The following is a 24,989-nucleotide window of genomic DNA, read 5'->3' as shown; positions in this document are numbered from 1 at the left end:
TTACTTAATTTTTTTAAATTTAAGAATTTAAAAGAATCCTTTTACCAAATTTAAGAGGGGGAAAGGTATCATAGAACGTACAATGCCAAATTGTGCAAATTAAGTGTGAAGGCAAAGATCTCTGAGATCTAAGTGTACAACTACAGTCCAGTGTAAAACCCTTCCCTTTCTCAAGTTGTTCTTTTGCAATTAAGATGACTGATTCTCCCAACCTCCCAAACTAGATTCCAAAATATTGAATTCTTAGAAAATAAAATCATGATTGCACATTTGTTTCTTGTAGAAAGACAGCAATGTCCCTAAGCCTTTGGCTTTACTTAGGTGTTAAAATTTTTTTTATATGAAGTTATTATTAATCTTGAACTTGATCCATATTTTTAAGAGAAAGAAAATCAATTTTTTAAGGCCCATAAAGCTACTACAGTACTACACTGAATTTAGCAGCCTAAATTAACTTACTAACAAAAGGCGGAAACAAAGTCTATATTCAGGTGTGAGATCAACTAGAGAACAATTTGTCACTGATAATTAAATAATATACTTACCATAAAACGTGAGGTACCCAAAGAGTGCAGATATAAAATAAATGAGAAAACTTAAAGCAATTGCTGTATTGGTTGCATTTTGCATTCTTTTCTTTGAAGGGCTAAAAGACAAAAATGGCAAAAGTAGAAACTGTGATCTGAATTATATCTAAAGAAACAAATATCAACCAAGCTAGTCAAGAGGATTCCTTAATTGTTCAAGAACTACTTCATTAATAACTATATACTAGAATTTTTGATTTGAAATTACTGCACAAAGATTTTGCTCCCAGGAAACGTTTTTTTTCTTTTCAATTTTTAATTTATTTTTTTAATTTACATCCAAATTAGTTAGCATATAGTGCAACAATGATTTCAGGAGTAGATTCCTTAATGCCCCTTACCCATTTATCCCATCCCCCCCCATCCCCGCCAGTAACCCTCTGTTTGTTCCCCATATTTAAGAGTCTCTTATGTTTTTGTTCCGTTCCCTGTTATTATACAATTTTTGCTTCCCTTCCCTTATGTTCATCTGTTTTGTATCTTAAAGTCCTCATATGACATTTGTCTTTCTCTGACTAATTTCGCTTAGCATAATACCCTCCAGTTCCATCCACATAGTTGCAAATGGAAAGATTTCATTCTTTTCGATTGCCCAGTAATACTCCATTGTGTGTGTGTATGTATATATATATATATATATATATATATATATATATATACACATATATATACATATATATACATACATACACACCACATCTTCTTTATCCATTCATCCATCAATGGACATTTAGGATCTTTCCATACTTTGGCTATTGTTGATAGTGCTACCAAAAACATTGGGGTGAAATGTGCCCCTTCGAAACAGCATACCTGTATCCCTTGGATAAATACCTAGTAATGCAATTGCTGGGTTGTAAGGTAGTTCTATTTTTCATTTTTTGAGGAACTTCCATAATGTTTTCCGGAGTGGCTGCATCAGCTTGCATTCCTACCAGCAATGCAAAAGAGATCCTCTTTCTCCGCATCCTTGCCAACATCTGTTGTTGCCTGAGTTGTTAATGTTAGCCATTCTGACAGGTGTGAGGTGGTATCTCAATATGGTTTTGATTTGTATTTCCCTGATGATGAGCGATGTTGAGCATTTTTTCATGTGTCGGTTGGCCATCTGGATGTCTTCTTTGGAGAAGTGTCTATTCATGTCTTTTGCCCATTTCTTCACTGGATTATTTGTTTTTTGGGTGTTGAGTTTGATAAGTTCTTTACAGATTTTGGATACTAACCGTTTATCTGATATGTCATTTGCAAATGTCTTCTCCCATCCTGTCAGTTGCCTTTTAGTTTTGCTGACTGTTTCCTTCACTGTGCAGAAGCTTTTTATTTTGATGAAGTCCCAATAGTTCATTTTTGCTTGTGTTTCCCTTGCCTCCGGAGACATGTTGAGTAAGAAGTTGCTGTGGCTGAGGTCAAAGAGGCTTTTGCCTGCTTTCTCCTCAAGGATTTTGATGGCTTCCTGTGTTACATTTAGGTCTTTCATCCATTTTGGGTTATTATTGTGTATGGTGTAAGAAAGTGGTCCAAGTTCATTTTTCTGCATGTTGCTGTCCAGTTTTCCCAGCATCACTTGCTGAAGAGACTGTCTTTATTCCATTGAATATTCTTTCCTGCTTTGTCAAAGATCAGTTGGCCATACATTTGTGCGTCCACTTCTGGGTTCTCTATTCTGTTCCATTGATCTGAGTGTCTGTCCTTGTGCCAGTGCCATACTGTCTTGATGATTACAGCTTTGTAATACAGCTTGAAGTCAGGAAACATTCTTCAGTAGGACCAAACTAACTCTTTGTTGTTTTGTTTTAAACAAACACCTGACTAGCTTAGTCAGTACTGCATGTGACTCTGGATCTCAGGGTTGTGAGTTCAAGTCCCACGTTGAGTGTGGAGATTACTTAAAAAGAGGGGTGCCTGGGTGACTCAGTTGGTGAAGCAGCCGACTCTTTATCTCAGCTCAGGTCATAATCTCACAGTTCATGGGATCAAGCCCTACATCAGGCTCTATGCAGACAGCATGGAGCCTGCTTCGGATTCTCTCTCTTACCCTCCCCTGCTGGTTCTCTCTCTCTTTCAAAATAAATAAACTTTTAAAGAAAATAAAATAAAGTCTTGGGGCACCTGGGTGGCTCAGTCGGTTAAGCGTCCGACTTCGGCTCAGGTCACGATCTCAGGTCTGTGAGTTCGAGCCCCGCATCAGGCTCTGTGCTGACAGCTCAGAGCCTGGAGCCTTCTGTGTCTCCCTCTCTCTCTGACCCTCCCCCTTTCATGCTCTGTCTCTCACTGTCTCAAAAATAAATAAACGTTAAAAAAAATTTTTAGAAAATAAAATAAAGTCTTAAAAAAAACAAAAAAAAATTAACGCTGAGAATCCAGCGATGAGAGAGAAGGATTCATAAAGGAGAATGTCATTCAATCTGAAAGTCCAAAAAGTAAAAAGAAATACTTAATACATTTAAAAGATTCCAGAATTCTATGGTACCTTTGAAGTTCACAGTATATGGGCAATATTGAGGTATGGCAGAGAAATGAAAAAGCCATAGTAGGTACGGCATAAGCACTCTGAAAAAGAATTTAAAAAGATCAAATTATTAAATGCCACTGTTTAAACCACTACTTCATTTGACAATAAACTCAGGTCTCCAAAAAAAATCAAATTGGTTCAATTTACTTCATCTTTCATGAATCATCTCTTTATAAAAGGATGTTTTGTGTTTTTGTTTGTTTTTTTTTAAAGAGAGACACAAGTATGGTCACCAACAAATGTTTCACTTAATAGTTAGACAGCCTGTGCTAGCCAGAAAAATTCTTGGCTGGCTTCTATACCATGGTTGGCATACCACCAACTGAATCGAATGGAATACTGAAAATATTAATCCCATCTTTGCATTTTAACTAGGGTCTCTTTCATTGGGAATGAACATGATATATTCTAGACTGACAAATTCTTAAAGATCCATTGGAATATACAAACAATTGTTTTGTTTTGTTTTTTTAACTAGAACACTTAAGAGTCTGAGGAAGTTATAAAGCAAACAAATTACCATCTAAATGAAAATGCCATCTTTATAAAATTAATGGCGATTTACTTTCTCTTTTCTACTTTGAAATTTTTTCTAACTTTAGGCTCTTCAGCAAGTGTTCCAGATGACTGAAGAACTATCTTGGTATATAATGCCTCCTAAAATACCTGAAGGGAGCTAGGAAGGAGAGCTGTAGCATTTCCTGAGCTTGGATTAGGGGAATGAGAGTTTAATTCACAAAATCTCTTTCATATATTGCTCAATTTCCTGGTTTGTCAATTACCCTACCTGGATCTTTAAGGCAGATGGCCTTTAACATGTAAAGGATGTAGTAATCTCCTTTGTGGAGCCAGAGAGACATTTTTTCATAGAAAAACTAGGGATTAAAAAGAAAATTCTGCATGGAGCAGTTAGCACACCAACATGCTACACTGCTAAGAGTTGTTTAAGAGTGGAGGGGATTCTAGTACCTGGGACTTGGATTTCAACAGAATACAAAAATGTAGATGAAGAAACGTGCAGCAACAGGGAGGACTTTGGGCTCTTCTAGAACAGTAAAGGAGAGACCTCCAGATCACAGTTCCTGTCTCCTCTGCTGATGTTCAGGGGCTCTTGCAGATATTTCCAGGATTCTAAGACTCTTAGAGATAGCAAGGAGACTTGATCTGCTAGTCTCCACTCTAAGCATCATAAATTTCAACTCTGGAATTTCAGCCCGAAGATATATTGGCAGCACTCAACTGCTGGTCCAATGATGAGGCTGTTTAGCTACAGACCAAGGTTCTACTCACAGGGGAGGAGTTTTTGATATAATTGGCTATTTAGCTTTACAAGTCCAGAAGGCAACAGGAAGTCTGTATCCACAGAGGACCTTATTGGCCAGACCAGACATTCGGTAAATCTGTTCTTTTAGGCAGTGGCCCATTTAAAACAGGCTCCATTTAAAGGCATGCCAAGAAAAAAAGAAAAAAAAAAAAAAAAAAAAAGGTGGCTGTTTCATAATGGGCCACCCTGTGTTAAATAATATTATTCTTCTGGTAGGCAACCCTATACTTAGCACTTTCATGAAAATTAATTAGCTACAGGTACAAAGACCTAAGAGACCCTGTTACACAAATCTCTTAAAACTTGAAATGTGAAAAATCAACCAAAAGTATCTGTTAATAACTTACACACCTCTTTGGAGAAATGAAAGAGCTTTGGTTTACAATCATCTGTAGCATTTGAAATCTGTTTAAGAGGATACAGGGGAAAAAGAGAAACCAACAGCCATTAAAAGCCCAAATTCATCCACAAAAATGATGTAGTTATTATTACTAGGCTTTCAAATAAAAACGTTTCAAAACAAAGTTCCAAATTGCAATACAGCCATTACTTTTTCATTAATTAGGAAAAAAAATCATTCTTGCTCTTTTTTTTTTCTTTTTAGCTTAAAATAAACAGGAAGAAACTGAAAATGTAAACTATTACCTGGAAAGATTGTTCTCTATAATTTAATGGCAGAGGACAAGGGATGGACCATTTTTTAATTATTACCTGCAAGAATAAATAGAATCCACACTCAAGATTATTTCTTATGAAATTCATGACAAGAAAATGATTTCAAACAAGTCAGCATTACTTCAATTAAATGAACTCCATCCCAACTAATAGCTAACAGAAGATTCTTTGCTTCTATGATCTTTTCCCAGTTAGAATGGGTTGTCACTTAACATGGCTGCCTACTGTGAGAGGGAAAGGGGGGTGACGCATATCTGTTTAGTGGGGATCTCCCCCCTTAAAGACTGAGTACTCTTGTGTCAACTTTCAAAACTCTAATAGCATCAAGGCATTAAAAAAAGTACAACTCAAAATGGGAACATGATGCTTTTAGTGACAATGGTATAAGACTACAGTTATTTGTGGACCTGGCATCAGTAGCGATAGAGAAATATTAATACCAGTTCTGGAAATGGCCACAGACAGAAATAAGGAGAGACCCCATACAAAGCAGGAGTTCAGGGATTCCTGATTCAGAAGCACCATCCTCCTGGCTGCTTTTAGACTTGTATTACTTTTCGTAAATGTAGATAAAGCTGGCTAAGAGTAACAGCACGTAGCTATTGAACTCCAGCTGGTACAAAGAATTCTTTTTTTTTTTTTTTAATTAAAAGAAATCCAGAGGGATGCCACCTCTCAGAAAGAACCAATGCAAATATCTCAGTATTTTACTCTGGACTGTGGCCATCATGCTCCAGACCTACAGTTGTGGACATGTCGACATTACCATTGTTGAGGCTGTTTCAGGGCACGCAATTACTCTGCAAATATTTGCTCCAGGCTGAAACCCAGCATACAGAGGGGCAAGGGAGAATAAAGGAAGCATTTGTCTTTTGCAGGAGACCAGTAAGTAAATACTATTCCTATTCGGTATTTATCTAGTTTGGGATTTTACCCTATTCAAACAAAATTTTATATAGTGATAAAACAAATTAAGGACAATGTACACTTTTAGGATAAAGTTAATAGTGAACTAAAGAATTGCTTTGAACTCAAGCCCTCACCAAGAAAAAATAAATAAAAGGGTAAACTAAGCAAGTTACTTTTGATATTTCTAGGTAAGTTTTCAATATGGAATACAACTACGTAGTGGTCAACTTACCAAGAGGAAAGAAAAAAAATCAAAAGCAGTAATTTCACATCTTTTTTTTCTGATACGTTTTCAAAAAAAGATGAGGATGGGGTAGGATAGGAGCTAGAGCAGCATGGTGGCTACTGGTCTCTGTCCGCAGCCCTACCCCAAGTTCAGCACCGCACACCTTCCCCTTACTAACAGTGTGTGTGGCAACTGCAACCATGTACTGAACACCTGTGTACCAAGTACTTCGACAAGGTTGGAATGGGAGCTATCTCATTTATTTCATCAGCTTTTATTACTTGGCTTGCAAATCAAAACATCTCATAACAATGCTCTAAAATACAATATAATGAGTTTTAATTCATTTTAAATGAATTTCTACTTAATGAAAAAAAAATCATTGGCAGCTTGGCTTTATATTATTAATATTAAATCGAGCTACTATAGCTAATTTCCCAGTAGAGACCTATCCCAAGTCTGAGCCTACATGGCGGGATGGTGAGGTGTGCTGTCCTACAAAGTAGAAGTACAGAACGAGAATAGACACCCAACAACAGTGACAGGGAGCCCTTGCTCAGGCTGAAGGTACAACATGGTAAGAAGGTAACTCCAGGGGTTAGAAAGACAAAGGAAAAAACAGGATTAAGTTCACAGGCACAAAAGACCTTTCCTTTTCTGTTTCAAGTCCTTTCCACCTTTCAAGGCTCAAGTTTAATTTCCTTCTCTTCTCTCAATTCCTGCAATTCTTATTCTGAAGCAAATAAATCAATACTCAATTATATATTGTCTTCATTGTTCTCTATTGTTTTCCCATTAATTTTTCTTACGAGAGTGACAGATCCTTAAGAACAGCATCCACAAGTCTATAATGCCTCACTCAGTGCTCACAACAAGCAAAGCTTCTGACTAAAAGCCATCCAAATTGTTGTCTATTTTGATTAATGGTTTACTAAAATATTACTTAGAATACTTATCTCTACTCAAGACAGAACTTTTGGAAAAAACGGCAATCCATTTGTTTTCCAAAATGGACCCAAAAAGGTCGATCCATCTAGTTACTGTCATTCGGAGCCACTGATAAAATTGACTTTAAAAAGTTTAGATATTTCAGGGAGGCAAAATTTTATGTTAAATTTTTATGCAAAGTAAGGATCTGGGACAACAGACAAGGCCATAAGTTTTGCTTTCTGTCTGGCGGCAGGCATCAGATCAAAGGTCAGCCAAGACAGGCGCTTACAAGTACATCCAGGAGCTATGGAGAAGAGCAGTCCGCTGTAATGAGCTTTCTTCTCAGGGTGCGCTGCTGGCAGTATGGCCAGCTCTCCGCGGTCCACAGAGCCCTCACCCAATCCAGCCTGATAAAGCCCCCAGACTGGGCACAAGACCTAGCAAGGTTATGTCATATATCAGATTCGTGTGCGCCACAGTGGTTGCAAACACTCAGTTCCTAAGGGTGCAACCTAGGGCAAGCCTGGCCATCACGGTGGTAACCGGCCAAGATTGGCCCAAAGCCTTTAGTTGGGTGCAGATGTGTGGCTAGACCACTGTGGGGCTCTGAGAGTCCTGAATTCTAACTGGGTTGGCGAAGATTCCACATACAAATTCTTTGAGGTTACCTTCATTGATCCATTCCGTTAAGCTCTCAGGAGAATCCTGACACCAGTGGATCGCCGAACCAGTCCACAAGCACAGGGAGACATGAGAGCTGACATCTGAGGCCACGAGAGATATGGCCTTGGAAAGGGTCACAAGTTCCACCACAGTTAGTGGCTCTCGCTGTGCAGCATGGAGGAGACACAATATTCCCCAGCTCCACCATTACTGCTAATGTAGGTCATGTTTGTAAAATTCTTACCTAATAAACAATTTAGGACAGTCATGTCTGCTTAAAAGTGTTCTTTAATTTGTCTGTTAAAATGAGTTGTCTGCAGATTGTTCCATAAATGCACTGTCAAATTATGAAAGTCAAAGAAGGATAATGTTTGAAGACTGTAAGTGATGGTGTATCTTGTTTCTAATAAGATAAACACTTTTGTCTTTGCTTTATCTTATTAGGGAGTTTATATGTGGGTGTTTAAAATGCTGTTTGGACTCAGATATCACCTCACGCCAGAGTGGCCAAAATGAATGAATCAGGAGACTATAGATGCTGGAGAGGATGTGGAGAAACGGGAACCCTCTTGCACTGTTGGTGGGAATGCAAATTGGTGCAGCCACTCTGGAAAATAGTGTGGAGGTTCCTCAAAAAATTAAAAATAGACCTACCCTATGACCCAGCAATAGCACTGCTAGGAATTTACCCAAGGGATACAGGAGTACTGATGCATAGGGGCACTTGTACCCCAAAGTTTATAGCAGCACTCTCAACAAGAGCCAAATTATGGAAAGAGCCTAAATGTCCATCAACTGATGAATGGATAAAGAAATTGTGGTTTATATACACAGTGGAGTACTATGTGGCAATGAGAAAGAATGAAATATGGCCCTTTGTAGCAACGTGGATGGAACTGGAGAGTGTGATGCTAAGTGAAATAAGCCATACTGAGAAAGACAGATACCATATGTTTTCACTCTTATGTGGATCCTGAGAAACTTAACAGAAACCCATGGGGGAGGGGAAGGGGGGGAAAAAAAAAAAGGAGGTTAGAGTGGGAGAGAGCCAAAGCATAAGAGACTCTTAAAAACTGAGAACAAACTGAGGGTTGATGGGGGGTGGGAGGGAGGGGAGGGTGGGTGATGGGTATTGAGGAGGGCACCTTTTTGGATGAGCACTGGGTGTTGTATGGAAACCAATTTGACAATAAATTTCATATATTGAAAAAAACAAAAAAACAAAAAAAATGCTGTTTGGTATAATAGGTGTAAAATAAATTCTGTAAAAGTAGAATGCTGAAGGTAGCCACGTGGGTCTATAGGTGCGTGTAATGAAACCTACACTTCACTGGGGTGATATAACGCCCTGCTGGCTTCCCCTCAAATGGCTGTTTTTAGGGGTTTGGTAAGAATAAGCTTTTTAAATTGGATTTTGCTTGGAAATGTGAAGAATATCCTTATCCTTTATCATGATCATATGCAGAATAATAAAGTTAACCAGGGCCAACATTTTTAGGTTTAATGCAATATTCCATTTATGTAACTGCTGCTTCTGAAAGAATTGTTTAAAAGAATGCCACCACTTTTAGGAGAATTAAATAAACATGTTGTAAGAAGGTTCTCTTACAAATAAAAATACCACTGAGGTTCACATAGAAGGTGGAGTCTCCTGATTCTATCCCGTGATTCCATGGGATGTGTAGGAGACTGAATTTCATACAAAATCGTCAGTAATGCTATTTACACCAGTGTATATTAAAACTGATAGAAACTGGGGGCACCTGCATAGCTCAGTGGGTTAAGCATCTGACTTTGGCTTGGGTCATGATCTCATGGTTCGTGGGTTTGAGACCCGCATCAGGCTCTGTGCTGACAGCTCTGAGCCTGGAGCCTGCTTCAGATTCTGTGTCCTCCTCTCTCTCTGCCCCTACCCCACTTGCGCTTTGTCTCTCTCTCTCCCTCTCAAAAATAAATAAAACATTAAAAAAATAAACGGACAGAAATTGAACATTAGGTAAACAAGATAAATTTACCTTAAGATTCCTTATCTAGTAACCAATGCTAGGATTGGTAAACGGTAGCCATCAGATAACCTTTTAAGTGTGAGGATAAAAAATTAAAGCTGGCTTTGATCAGATTTTTTTTTAAAAAGACTGCAAGCTTTACTTACATTATTTAGGCAGTTAAGAAACAGATTTCTGGGCTGATTTTTTTTTGAAAAATGTAATATAGATATTATATAGATTTACAAACACAAATTGACAAAAATAATAAATGAAATCATTGACACCCTTCAAAAAAATCTGAGCTAATATATACAGGCTTCCTTTCCCTAACCACTAGTATTTCAAAACCTAATTATTTAGAAAGTCTAAAATAAATATGACAATTAGAAGGAGCATTAAAAAAAGGTGTACAGTATCTTGTCTCATTGCAGATCAAATTTAAATTGTGCTCACAGGTAAAAATCTGGGCAGATGGTTTATAAAACGTTAGAATAAGTGCAGAAAAACGCTATTATTTCCATATGACTGCTACAGTAAGAAATCTGCACCGAATTTAAGAGTACCTGCCAGAAATGAATACTGTGAAAACTACAATAGACATCTTGTATCAATACATTTCACATGCTTCAAGCTATGGGCTATAAAAACCAAATTATTCTTACCTATGCAATGCTTGGATTGCCAATTATCTGTGAGGAAAAAATTCAATGTTATCTAGACTGATTCTCTTTCACATCCATATGTTCATTTGCATACATAGGTCATTCCTAACCTTGTAGATACTTCTCAACAATTAGATTATGAAAGTGGACTACTTTCTAACACCAGATAGAAAAACAAACTCAAAATGGATTAAAGATCTCTACTTTAGGATTAAATGTGAGACCTGAAACCATAAAGTTCCTGGAAGAGAACATAGGCAGTAATTTCTCTGACATCAGCCACGTCAACATTTTTCTAGACATGTCTCTTAAGGCGAGGGAACTGAAAGCAAAAATAAACTACTGGGACTACATCAAAATAAAAAGCTTTTGCACAGCAAAGTAAACCAGCAAGAAAACAAAACTGAATGGGAGAAGATATTAGCAAATGATATACGTGATAAGGGGTTAATATCAAAAATACATAAATAACTTATACAACTCATGCCAAAAAAATAATCCAATTAAAAAATGAACAGAGGACTTGAATTTTTCCAAAGAGGACATACAGATGGCCAATAGACACACAAAAAGATGCTCAGCGTCACTAATCATCAGGGAAATGCAAATCAAAATCACAGTGAGATATCACCTTACACCTATCAGAATGCCTAAAATCAAAAAGACAGGACATACATAGCAAGTGTTGGTGAAGATGTAGAGAAAAAAGAACCCTCAGGCACTGCTGAAGGGAACGTAAATTGGTACAACCACTGTGGAAAACAGTATGGAGGCTCCCCCCAAAATTAAAAATAGAAATACCATATGACCCAATATTCCACTACTGGGTATTTACTCAAAGAAAACAAAAACACTAATTCGAAAAGATATATGCACCCCTACGTTTACTGCAGAGCTATTTACGATAGCCAAGATATGGGAACAACATAAATATTCAAATAGACAAATGGATAAGGAAGATGTGGTGTGTGTGTGTGTGTGTGTGTGTGTGTGTGTGTGTGTGTGTGTGTACATAATGAAATATCACACAGCAACAAAAAAGGATGAGATAGTGCCATTTGCAACAACATGGATAGATTTAGAGGGTAGTTTGCTAAGTGAAATAAGTCAGACTGAAAAAGACAAATACCATATGATTTCACACAGGTGGAACCTAAAAAATCAAATGAATAAACAGAAAGTAGAATCAGACCTATACATATGGAGAACAAACTGAGGTTTGCCAGAGGTGAGGAGGGGAGGGGGATGGGCAACACGGGTCAAGGGAAGTGGGAGATACAGGCTTCCAGTTAAGCAATGAATAAGTCACGGGGAATAAAAGGTACAGCATAGGGAATATAGTCAATGATATTATAATAGTGTTGAATGGTGACAGATGGTACTAACACTTGTGGTGAGTATAGCATAATGTATTAACTTATGGAATCACTATGCTGTATACCTGAAGCTAATGTAACACTTTTTGTCAACTATACTCAAAAAATTAATAAAGTACCACTGCAAAAAAAAATCCACTTATGGTGAAAATAACTGTGGTTTCCCTTTTCAGTGCGGAGCCTAAAAAGTCTATGTTCATGGATGTTACCTAAACTTACGGTGGTAATCATTTTGCTATATATGTAAGTCAGGTCTTTATGCAGTACGCCTTCAGCTTAGTGCTGTATGTCAACTGTATCTCAATTAAGCTGAGGGAGAAAAGAGTCTGTGTTCAGTTCATTTACTTCTAAGATACAAGTCAGACAATCTGAGGGAGGGAGGGCAATGATTTTTAACGCTGATAAATTCAACAAATGATTAAATGAAAACGCTTTTGAGTATTTTAGTTTTAAGAGCATCCACTGAAGTATAACTATTTCTGGACACTAAAACCAGGGTCACTTCCTCTTCATTTAAATAATCCAAAGTTGTTTTATCCTCGTATCCCAGAAGACAGTTTAACCTAAATTAAATGCCTCCTAGATTGTTGTGATAGCTTGAAACCATGGCTCTATAATATGGCTCAACTACTGGTATACTGTGTTGTTGCTCATTTGGGTAGCATTTCCTTTCACTCATCTTTCAGTAGCAAGGGAGAGTTCAATCACATACACACACAGCATTATATGGAAATAAACTGAAACACACACCTACATAAAGAATTAGACTTCATCTTAGGTTTTAACACAATCAGTGTGCTCTCCTCTCTAGTGAACCAAAAGAGATACCGAAGTTGAACTGTGGCTTTAGCTCAGCCTCTTCAAAAGAGATACAACAAAGGAAATAATTTTGTGGCCTAAAGGGCTTTTTAAATAACACAATGAACTAAAACTCTAACAGAAAACAGAGTTGAAGAAAAAAGAAGACATTGACACAGTAAGTTCAATTTTAGTGAGGAGATAAGCAATGTACTCTATTTCAAACTTACCACAACAGCAAAGAACACCATAAAGAAAAATGATAAACTACTTGTGTAGCCAAGAAAGCCTGTAAAATAACAGTAAAATAAAAAGCAATTTATAAGGAAAGTGTTCCTAACGTACAGCAAAAGCTATACATCTTGGGCATGTTTTCTATTACAGTGCTTGGTATCTGGGGCTTAGGGCTGAGAATAACAACATTCCAACTATCTGTCACAGATCATTTATGCAGCTCTGTACAGCAGAGTTGGAACAGGCTTACCACTAATGGTACACTGTAAGGAAAGGCTTCTCTTTAATGTTCCGCTGTAAAGATTTTATTTTAGTAGGGCAGACAAAATACTACTGCAAACCAAGTAATGGGCTAACTAGGCAAGGCTGAAGGCTGAACAACCTAAAATAAGTCCAAGTTCAAAATTATTCACCACTACCACCCTTCTGCTAAAAATGTGGTACTGTAAAATTTAAAAACCCCTTAACATTATCTTCTCTCTCTTCCAAACAAAAAAATGTTCTCTTCTCTAAAGACTTACCTATTTTAGGAAGAAGTGCAAGAGGGAACACAATGCCAACACAAATGATTATTAGTAGTATTTGTCCATCAAGATACCAAGACCTATTAGAAAAAAAAAAGTCCTATTTTAGGCACAGGAATCCACTGTTTGTGTTTACACACATACACACACACACACACACACACACACACACACACACACACACTTAGAACCATTACAACCACCCATTAAGAAAAGTCTACTTCCTTTTATTAAAATACGTTCTAGTGAAATCCTATTATTCTTATTAGTGAATCTTCATTTAAGAAAGGTATCAAAATAATGAGATGCCATTTTTCAACCACTAAATTAGCAAATATTTAAAAGTAAGATAATAGTCAATGTTGGTGAGGAGTGACAAGGTAAGCACAAAACTGGTGAAGGTAAAAACTGCATGAAAAAATACAGAAAATCAGAAACAAACATCTAGTACCATGACAATTTTTAAAAAAAAATTTTAAGTTTATTCATTTTTTGAGAGAGAGACAAGGGAGGGGCAAAGAGAGAGGGAAAGAGAGAGAGCATCCCAAGCAGGCTCTGCACTGTCAGCGCAGAGCCCCATGCAAGGCATGAACTCATGAACCGTGAGATCATGACCTGAGCAGAAACCAAGAGCTTGACACTTAACTACTGAGCCACCTAGGTGCCCTTAAGACCATGACAATTCTAAAACAAATTATGTGACTCGGGAACAATTTCAAAAAAGAAATTTTTGTAAGTATAATAACGGAATGAATACTCAGTAAACATCATAAATATATATAGCATGATAGCAATTTTGAGGAAAGGATAGATTCATTAAAAATGGAAAGGAACTACAACCTATTGATAGCCATCATCTCTGGGTGATAGAATGATCAGTCATTTTTATTCTTTACAGTTTTCTATATTTTTCAAATTATCAAGAAAGAGCATGAATTACCAGGAAAAAAAGTACTATATTTTTCATATAAAGGCATTAGCGTATTAAATGAAATAAAGGCAAGTTAAAAGTGTGTGATGATGTATTTGATTACTTAAGAAAATTGGATGAACATTAAAAAAAAAAAAAAAAAAACGGTCAGAAGGACAGATTTAAAATACCAGAAGCAGATATGTCTATGTGGTAGCAATATGAGCAATTTTTATTTTCTCCTGGTTTACATATAGATGGGTTTCAATTTTCTAATATAAAATACACGTGTATAAGTTTTAAAACGTTAGAGTTAACGCCCCAAGAATTTAATAGTAAAGATTTCACTTTAGTATGTAAAGGACAAACAATTCATGCAAGAAGTATAACTAGTAAATACACACAAAGAAATATCCAATCTCTGGTGCTAATTTAAGAAATAAAAATGAGGCTGTTGAAATTAAACTAGTAAAATTATTTTAAAAACAATATTCAAGGATGTGGCACAGTTGATCTTTCACACATTGTTAGTGATCTTGTCAATTACTACTACTTCTGGAAAAACAATGACAATATGTAGCAAAAGCAATAAAAATATGGTAATCTAAGAAAATAATCTATAATATAAAGAATTCTATGTGCATGAAATTATGAATATAACATTATTATAATATTAAGAAGGTGGCAGGAAGTCCTATATATTTAACAATAGAAAATATTAGGTCAATTAACAGCATATTCAGTGGAATGTTATGCAGCTTTAAAAAAAAAGACAATTTAGTGAAATGGAAATGATAAAAGTATAAAATATATGGTTATTAACTATGTTTAAAAAAGCTTGAGAAAAATTAAAAGGGAATGAAATAACCATGATTAGAGATGGTATTATGGTATGAAATAACCATGATTAGAGATGGTATTATGCATGATTTTTATTTTTTATCTGCCTTTTCTAAATTTCCTGTAATCATTTTTCACTGAAACATACACATATATACACACGCACAATAGTAACAAAGTAAAATTCATGCCAATATGGGAGCTAGAGTATCAAAGACAATAGGGATTATTTGTCCAAATCATATGGTAGATGCTCTCAGAATTCCCAGTTAGTGAAAATGCATCTTCTTTTTCTACCATGTAGCTAAAGTCTCCCACTGGCCTGTTAAATTAAGAAAATGGATAGGGGCATCTGGATGGCTCTGTTGGTTAAGCATCCGTCTCTTGATTTCAGTTCAGGTCGTGATCTCATAGTCATGAGACAGCCCTGCGTCGGGCTCTGCACTGGGCGTGGAGCTTGCTTAAGGTTCTCTCTCTCCTTTTCTCTCTACACCTCTCCCACTTGCACTCTCAAATTAAAAAAAAAAAAAAAGAAAAGAAAGAAAAGAAAACGGACAAATTCCTAGAACCATACATCAAAATTGAATCATGAGAAATAGGAAATATGAACAGAGCACTAATGAGTAAGGAAAATGAATCAGTAATCAAAAACTTCCCAACAAAGAAAAGCCCAGGACCAGATAGTTGTAATGATGAATTCTACCAAATATTTAAAGAAGAATTTATGTCAATTCTTCTCCAACTCTTCCAAAACTCTGAAGAGAAGGGAACACTCCCAAATTCATTTTACAAGGGCAGAATACTCTAATATCAAAGCCAGATAAGGATACTACAAAAAAAAAAAGAAAACTACACATCAAAATTCCTGATTAATACAGATGCAAAACTCCTCAAAAAAATATTAGCAAACTGAATTCAGTGGCACATTAAAAAGATCATATACCATGATCAAGTAGAATTTATCCCTGCAATACAAGGGTGGTAGGACATATGTAAATCAATAAATGTGACACAGCACATTAATAGTATGAGAGATAAAAATCATATGATCATCTCGACATATGAGAAAAAGGATTTGACAAAATACAATAACCTTTTATAATAAAAGCTTCAATAAACTAGGTATAAAAGGAACATACTTCAACATAATAAAGGCCATACACAACAAACCCATAGCTAACATCATACTCGATCGGAAAAGGTTGAAAGCTTTTTTCTAAGATCAGGAACCACACAAGGGTGCCCAATCTCACCACTTTTCTTTTTTAAAATTTTATTAAAAAAATGTTTTTTAATGTTTATTCATTTTTGAGAGACAGAGAGAGACAGAGCATGAGTGGGGAAGGGGCAGAGAGAAGGAGACACAGAATCTGAAGCAGGCTCCAGGCTCTGAGCTGTCAGCACAGAGCCCCATGCTGGGCTTGAACTCATGAACTGCGAGATCATGACCTGAGCCAAAGTCGGACGCCCAACCTACTGAACCACTCAGGCCCCCCCACCCCCTCATCTCACCACTCTTTTTAAACATGATACTGGAAGTCCTAGCTAGACAGCCAAATTGGAAAAGAAGTAGTAAATCTGTTTTTATTTGCAGATTATACGATCTTATACACAGGAAACCTCAACCAAAAAACTGTTAGAACTATCAACACATTCAGTAAAGTTGGAGGATACAAAATCAACTTACAGAAACCAGTTACATTTCTATACACTAACAACAAAATATCTGAAAAAGAAATAAAGAAAACAATCCCATTTATGACAGCATCAAAACCAATAAAATATGTAGGAATAAATTTAACCAAGGAAGTGAAAATTCAATACACTGAAAACTGTAATACTTTGATGACAGAAATAAAAGACACAAATGAAAAGCTATCCTGTCCATGTTCATAGATAGGAAAAATTAATTTGTTAAAATGTCCATACTGCCCAAAGCTATCTATAGATTTAACATATTCCCTATCAAGATTTCAATGACACTTTTTATACAAATAGAACAAACGATCCTAAAATTTGTATGGAACCACAAAAGATCCCAGATAGCCAAAGCAATCCTGAGAGAAAAAACAAAGCATCACTCACACTTCCTGATCCTAAACTATGCTACCAAGCTGCTATACCATTCAAAATAGCATAGTTCTGGCTTAAAATAGACACATAGACCAACAGAACAAATAACAGAGCCCAGAAACAACTCTGTGTCCATATACAGCCAACTAACATTTGACAAGGGAGCCAAGAGTGTTCAATGGGGAACAATTTTTCTTTAATAAATGGTGCTAGGAAAACTGGATAAACACATGCAGAAAAATAAAAAGGACCCCTATCTTATACCACTCACAAAAATTAACTTAAAATGGATTAAAGACTTAAGTGTAATATCGGACCATAAAACTTCTAGAAGAAAACATAGGAAAGTAACTCCTTGACATTGGTTTTGGCATTTATTTTTTGGACATGACATCAAAAGTATAAGCAACAAAAGCAGAAATAAGTGGCACTACATCAAACTAAAATGCTTCTGTACCGCAAAAGAAACAACAAACAATACGAAGAGCCAATCTATGGAATGAGAGAAAATATTTGGAAACCATATCTTTGGTAGGGAGTTGATATCCAAATTATATAAAGAACTCACACAAAGCAATAGCAAAAAAAAAAATTGAACAATCCAATGTAAAACTGGGCAGAGGAAATGAACATTCTTCCAAAGACGACATGCAAATGTCCAAGAAGTATATGAAAAGGAGCTCGACATCACTAATCTTCAGAGAAATGCAAATTAAAACCACAATGAGATATCAGCTCACACTTGTTAGTATGGGTATCAAAAAGATAAGAAATAGCAAGTGTTGGTGAGGAAGTAGCGATAAAGTAATCCCTGCGCACTGTTAGTGAGAACGCGAATTGGTTCAGCCATTATGGAAAATAGTACGGACGTTCCTAAGAAAATTAAAAATAGAACTACCATATGATCCAGCGATGCCACTTCCGGGTGATATATCCAAAGGAAAATAGGATATGGAAAAGATAGCTGCAGTTCCATATTTATTGCAGCATTATTCACAATAGCCAAGATATAGAAACAACCTAAGAGTTTGTCAGTAGATGAATGGATAAAGATGTGGGATATGTGTGTGTATATATGTATCTATCTATCTATCTATATATATATACACACACACACATACATAATATGCCATATATACAATATACATATGGAATAATGGAATATTATTCAGCCACGAGAAAGAAGGAAATCTTGCCACTTGTGACAATATGGATGGACTCTGAGGGTGTTGTGCTAAGTGAGATAAGTCAGGCAGAAAAAAGATCATTATCGTTTATCACGTATATGTAGAATCAAAAAAAGCCGTACTCACAGAAACAGAGTAGAATGGTGGTTACCAGGGGTGAGGGTGGGGGTGGGCAAGGGAACTGAGATATTGGTTAAATGGTACAATTTGCAATTAGAGGATGAATAAGTTCTGGGGATCTAATGCACAGCCTTCTGATTGTAGTGAACAATAATGTATACCTGAAAGTTGCTAGGAGAGTAGATTCTTAATAGAATGTGATGGAGGGGTTAGTTAACACTACCGTGGCAATCACACTGCAATATAGAAGTGTGCTGACATGTTGTACACCTTAAATGTATACAATGTCATAGGTTATTTATATCTCAGTTTAAGAAAAAAGAAAGAAAAGGTTTTCCTCTACATGGGTTTCCACCCCTGGCTTCCGACATGGACTTCATCATGCACTGTGTCCTTTTGTACCTGGTTTAAGAGGAAGTCCTCTGTAACGTATCTTTCCCGGGTATTGTTGGGTGCCAGCAACTTCCTCTTAAACACAGCAAAAGAAGGAGCAGCAGCAGAAATAGCACCACGATGACACCTTTCCCTTTTTCACTCTAACTCATGTCTTTAGGAAATGCATGTGTCAGAACCCAAAAACCTATGCACAAGTCTTTCTAGCACTAATGGACCCAAAGATGTGCTCTCTGCATTTGCACATGCCTCTCAATTCCTGTATGCAGGAGGACCTAAGAGCATACATATTAAGAATACAAAATGACGGGGCACCTGCATGGCTCAGTCGGTTAGGCGCCCGACTTCAGCTCAGGTCATGATCCCACAGTTCGTGAGTTCAAGCCCCGTGTAGGGCTCTGTGCTGACAGCTCAGAGCCTGGAGCCTACTTCAGATTCTGTGTCTCCCTCTCTCTCTGTCCTTCCTCCACTCACACTGTTTCTCAAAAAAGGAATAAATGTCAAAAAAAAAAAAAAAGAATACAAAATGATATTGGGCATGTTCCTCTTCTAGTCACTCTTGAATTCAAGTGTCAAAATGGGAACTTCAAAATATCCCTCATTGAGGAACACCTGGCCACCAAATTTCTGAAAACAGCAAAAAGCCCAGGGCTCTCTGCCTAAAACCACGCTCCTTCTGGGACCCAATATCAGACCCAGACCACTGCAGTGTCAGGAGAAAAAAGACCCAAAGGAGCACCAAAGCAGATTCCATCTGACAGTTCTGCTGTTCCTACTGTCATGAAGGTGGGGTTGTGCAGAGGGCATATTAATCTTTAGGACCAAAGACTCTTTTCTCTTGCGTAAGAATAAAGGAACACTTTAAGTCCTGAAGTTTATAACTTATACAACTTATATAACGTATTACAACTACATCAGACCACAATTCACTCATGTCCAAAAGCCATGAGACTGCCCAAAGCACTTAACTGTGGGACTAAAGACAATGTCACCTCCTCCCAGCAGTCCCTCAGAATCACAGTTATGGTATGTTAGTGCAGACTAACACATGCCTCAGATACTGCCTCCTTTTTCTCAGAACGGTGCTTTCCTTTAAACTGTCCTCTTCACAGGACTGGATTTTAAATTCCTGATATAAAAAGAACTTTATTGGGGTGCCTGGGTGGCTCAGTCAATTCAGTGTCCAACTCTTGATCTCGGCTCAGGTCATGATCTCACGGTTCGTGAGATCGAGCCCCACAGCAGGCTCTGTGCTGATAGTGCAGGATTCTCTCTCCCTTCCTCTCTGGCCCTCCCCTGCTGGCGTAAGCTCTCTCTCTCAAAGTAAATAAATAAATAACCAACAAATAAAATTTTATTGCAAAATATAATTTTTCTATCCCTGGCTTGGCTACTGGTTAATCATTTCTTATTAAGGTACATTAATAAAGCCAAGTGCAGATACAGTGCTTTTCTTTACCATTCAACCATAAGGCAATATAGTAATGCACAGTAAAGTTAGTTTAGATTTCATGTGCATGTCACAGTCAACTGAATTGTGTTTGGCGATGGACAGTTTCCAAAGAACAGAGGTGATTAAACTTGCAAACTAAAACCCAGCCTGAGAAATACAAACCAGTAAAACATAATCTCCAAAAGCACCTATTAAATAAGCATCTTTTATAAATCAAAATTTTAGAAGAATATACTAACCTTAAATTTTTTCCTAAGGGGGAAAAAGAATTATCTAACCGAACCCCTGTTTTCCTACTGTAATCTAAATATACATTCCTTTAAGCCAAAAGAATTAGAGTAAAAAGTTTTATACTTCCTAAAAAACTTGTTTGATCTGTGGATTTAATCCTGTATGATAAAAATGTTCCAAGTATGAAATATAGAGTTTAAATCCTTAGCTGTATTGCAAATGCTTTGGCATGCAGATGCTTTTTTCCATATTTTAACGAAAACCAGATTTATTTATAAGTTGCTTTAATTTCATTCTCGAATGGAATGGAACAAGAGTATCATATGTTCTGAATTAGGATCTTACTCACATCCCATATCAATTATGTAACTCAAATGCAAGACAACTTAATTGTGTCAATCATATTCCCCTGACAAGATCATTAAATGTTAACAGAGAGCTTCCAACTTTTAACAGCCATAGATTTTTAAAATATAAATTATTCTGTGAAAAATACCAATGCCTCATACAAGTTTGGGATTAAGTATTATAGTTTCTGACTTCTAACAGTAATTTTTGAAATCAGAATATTGTGAACATACGGTTTCTTTTTGATAACATCTTTTTAGAGGTTTATATTTCACAAAGGTACATCAAATCTCACAGAAAATAAGCACACCTGAAAGACCTTAACTGCAATTTATTGTCAAACCCTAAAATAAAAGCATATCAATATCATATTGATCTCAGAAGAAATACTGCTATGTAACTTTTAAAATACACTGCCCTAGACAGTTGTTAATTACCATAACATTTGTTTCTTAATTATTTTACAGCATCAAGCTGTAAAGATTAATGATTTATCTATATTCTGACCAACTAATATAGTCTCTTATTAATGTTCTTCAAAATTCTGAAGTCCAAAGTAAGCAAATGTACATTTCATGTACAACAAGATGAGGCTGTCCAAGAGATGTGCAATTTTCCAAAACCGAGATGATACAAACTGGCCACAGTATTTTGAAGTATAGCTTTAAAAATCAATTTCTGACATATAAAAATACCATTGTAATCAATGTTCCACTAAGATGAATAAGATGGGAGTTTATTATTATTTTTTTTAGACAAACCAGAAAAAAATCCCAAGCAAATTGCAATTGATTTAAATTGAAGCTATGGTAAAAGTATCGCATTTACAGAAAGAAGACCTAAATTTTAATGGCAGTTCTGTCTTATGCTACCTTAATTATTTCTAAAATTTTATATACATTTTTATCCCTTCTCTTTCCACAAAGACATATGACAATAAAAATTTAAACAAAAGTCACCAAATTCAGGAGCAAGAAGGCAAAGCACATGTGACAACTATTAGGATTAACAGTTTATGCAACACATTCAAATTTGACTCTGACCTTCCTGGCAGAGCAAACAGGGCAAATTCACCTTTCATGTAGTTATTATTATTGAAATTTCTTTATTTTTAATTGCGGGTATATTTGACACGCAACATTACAGAATTTCTTAATTCCCCACATTTACACTATGCTATCATCTTACAAAAAGCATTTGTATATATAATATCTTGTTTGATCATGTCAACAACTTTCTTAAGAAGTTGTTCTTGGGGCGCCTGGGTGGCGCAGTCGGTTAAGTGTCCGACTTCAGCCAGGTCACGATCTCGCAGTCCCTGAGTTCGAGCCCCGCGTCGGGCTCTGGGCTGATGGCTTGGAGCCTGTTTCCGATTCTGTGTCTCCCTCTCTCTCTGACCCTCCCCCGTTCATGCTCTGTCTCTCTCTGTCCCAAAAATAAATAAACGTTGAAAAAAAAAAAAAAAGAAGTTGTTCTTAAGAACACTGGTACCCCCATTAAGCCAGGTGAAGAAACCCAAACCACAGAATTAAGTCATATGGCCAAAAGAAGTAAAACTTCTTGAGGTCATTGAATGTCACATGGATAGAACATGTCTCCTTACTCTTAGTCTAACATTCCTGATTCTACTTCTCATGGCCTTGAGTTCTCAGCCCTAAACCTTAAAATAAACCTGCCACATAGAATTTTTTTGAGTAATAGAAGTTGTCCTCATTATTTTCACAGCGATGCAAAAGTGAATTTAACACAGCTATTTCTTATAGCAATTGTTCATCAAACTAAGAGCATAAAATGTAAAAGTAACTGGATAAAGCTGTAGATGAGGCAGTTGTGAACACCAAATGTGATAATGAATGTGGAAACCCTATAAACTGTAAAGTACTACACAAAGGCACAATAGTTTCTGATGATGAAAAATCATGCGGGACTTCGATTCCTATTCAGATCTGAAGTACACCATACTTTCCTTATAAATATGTATTTGCAGTTGTCTAAGTAGAGTTTTTTCATGGAAGCCAAGTTGCAAAAGCTAAAAAGTTAATTTTGAAAACTTGCCCTTCAGTCCAGAACAAGTTCACATATTAGAGCATAACAGCCAAATATTTACATCAAAAAGTCTGATAGGTTTTTGTATTATGGTTTAGAAATTATGTGAAATAACTTGATGACATTTAAAAGAATTTATTCTGTCTTTTCGAGTTTATTCTTCGCAAAGTTTCTTTTCCTGTGCAAGGAAAAACAGAATTGTTTTTTTCCCATAAAAAGAGATGAGTCAATAGTCTTTAGAACCCAGTATTTTTTAAATAAGGGAGAAAGGAAGTATAATGTGGTTTAGTATTGTTTATAATATTGTTAAAAAACAGGAAATGAAATAATTAAATCCCTGCAAACCATTTATTTTTTCAAACCCTGCTTTAGAAAAGAAATTCACAAGTGTGGCTGTAACTTTATCACTGTGGTTTGCTGAAAAGCGACAGCAGTATTAACCACTCCCCTCCTTTGTTTAAGACCTTTACGGGCAGGACTTTCCACTAACTCCCATTCCCTACCTCATTTTTTCATCAAAAGAAGAAATTTCTCCTTTTTTCTTCTCCAAGAAACAGTTCCTTCCTGTCTTTGCCTAATATGCCATATCATGAATAAATACTTATTGAATTAATAAATTAATGGACACAACGGGAAATATTTTTTCTTACCCAGTATGGCCTCCTGACAAAAATTCTGAAATAGCAGCAGGAAGCTCTGTTTTAATAATTACAAGATATGATGACATAGCTGCAAAAAAAGATAAAAACAGTTTCTATTAGAATTCTATACTTCTTAACCATTTAAAGAATAATTTATACAGAAACACAGATGTCCATTAGGGCTTTGACAACACGTGGAAGATTAACTCATACTGCATTATCCCAAAGGTATATACACGCCAGGAATGGAGATAAATAACTGTGTAGAGAATAACTGGTAGCTCATTATAGATGCTTTGTTTACATTTCAAACCCAAGACAAACTATTTAGGTAAAAGGAAGGGTCTTAATTACAGGGAATTTATAAATGAAAAACTTTTTGTTGTTTTGCACACGTTTGTATGTTTTCAACCCTGTTCAAGGCATTAGAGGTTAGTTTAGCAACAACTGATACAGAAACAGGAGTTTAATAAGTACTAGAGAGACCCCCCCCCACACCCAAAGAAGTCTCACTCCCTTCCTCTCCATTTCTTTGCTTCCCCCCAACACATTATGCACATGTTATTATAAAATAAAAATAAAGTGCATAATGAGTTACATTTTTAATTGTCCTCTAAAACTAATTAGAAAAGATTCAGTGGTAAGTGCTAAGCATATTAAATGGACAAAACTTACAACTTTTATTCCATTTTATTAACAGAGCTCATCTGTATTATGTAATCAAAACCTGAAGCTAGCATTATTTCTTACATTTGATTTGACAGGATCCAAGAAAGAACTAGTTTTTAAAGCATTTTACTAATGATCCCATTTCTGATGCAGCTATAAAAAAAATCCTATAAACCTTCCATCATATATTAGGAAATATTTTAATATGGTTACAGAACATAGAACTCATTTATATGTAAATACTTGAGTTTAAGCTTACATGTTTAAGTACATAGAAACCCAGATGATTAGAGTCAGAACTTCAGTTTAACAGAGTAATAATCTCTCTTTCCCCCAGAGATTAAGTGTATATTAAAAAAGGGCCAACAAGAGTATGTCCAAGAAGAATAAAGAGTGTACTCTGTACGCACGTTAATTTTATTACTTATTTATATTTCAGGAAACATTTTACTTTCTCCTTGGACCTACAAAAACTAAGAACACAAATGAATGCCAAGTCTGAATGGTAAAAATCTGGTGAAAAATTGATTAAAAGGCTTAAATGTTTAAAAAGAAGAATGCATTTTTCTCAAACAACATGTGTAAATGTAGCTGAACTTCTCCACAATTATTACAGTACTATGTGACCACTGGAGAAAGAAAAAAAGGAAATATACTATTTTGTACATAT

At 36.1% G+C, this 24,989-nt stretch overlaps 1 protein-coding gene across 6 annotated transcripts in view; it reads right to left on the bottom strand.

The window, feature by feature from the left end:
* The window catches only part of SLC38A6 (solute carrier family 38 member 6), a 75,800-nt gene that overhangs the window by 20,238 nt on the left and 30,573 nt on the right, over positions 1 to 24,989 (bottom strand). For 5 of the 6 annotated variants that reach the window (XM_045451171.1, XM_045451166.1, XM_045451167.1 and 2 more), the window contains 7 exons: positions 23,660 to 23,738; positions 13,406 to 13,488; positions 12,881 to 12,939; positions 5,069 to 5,134; positions 4,775 to 4,828; positions 3,058 to 3,137; positions 546 to 646 (listed from right to left, as the gene is read on the bottom strand). In XM_045451171.1, coding sequence (XP_045307127.1) covers positions 546 to 646; positions 3,058 to 3,137; positions 4,775 to 4,828; positions 5,069 to 5,134; positions 12,881 to 12,939; positions 13,406 to 13,488; positions 23,660 to 23,738 — 522 coding nt within the window. The remainder of the gene's footprint in view (positions 1 to 545; positions 647 to 3,057; positions 3,138 to 4,774; positions 4,829 to 5,068; positions 5,135 to 12,880; positions 12,940 to 13,405; positions 13,489 to 23,659; positions 23,739 to 24,989) is intronic. The other variant, XM_045451169.1, reaches the window with a different exon arrangement.

Source organism: Leopardus geoffroyi, chromosome B3, assembly GCF_018350155.1.
Source record: "Leopardus geoffroyi isolate Oge1 chromosome B3, O.geoffroyi_Oge1_pat1.0, whole genome shotgun sequence".
NCBI lineage: Eukaryota > Metazoa > Chordata > Mammalia > Carnivora > Felidae > Leopardus > Leopardus geoffroyi.
This window is presented reverse-complemented; position numbering and strand designations above follow the sequence as displayed.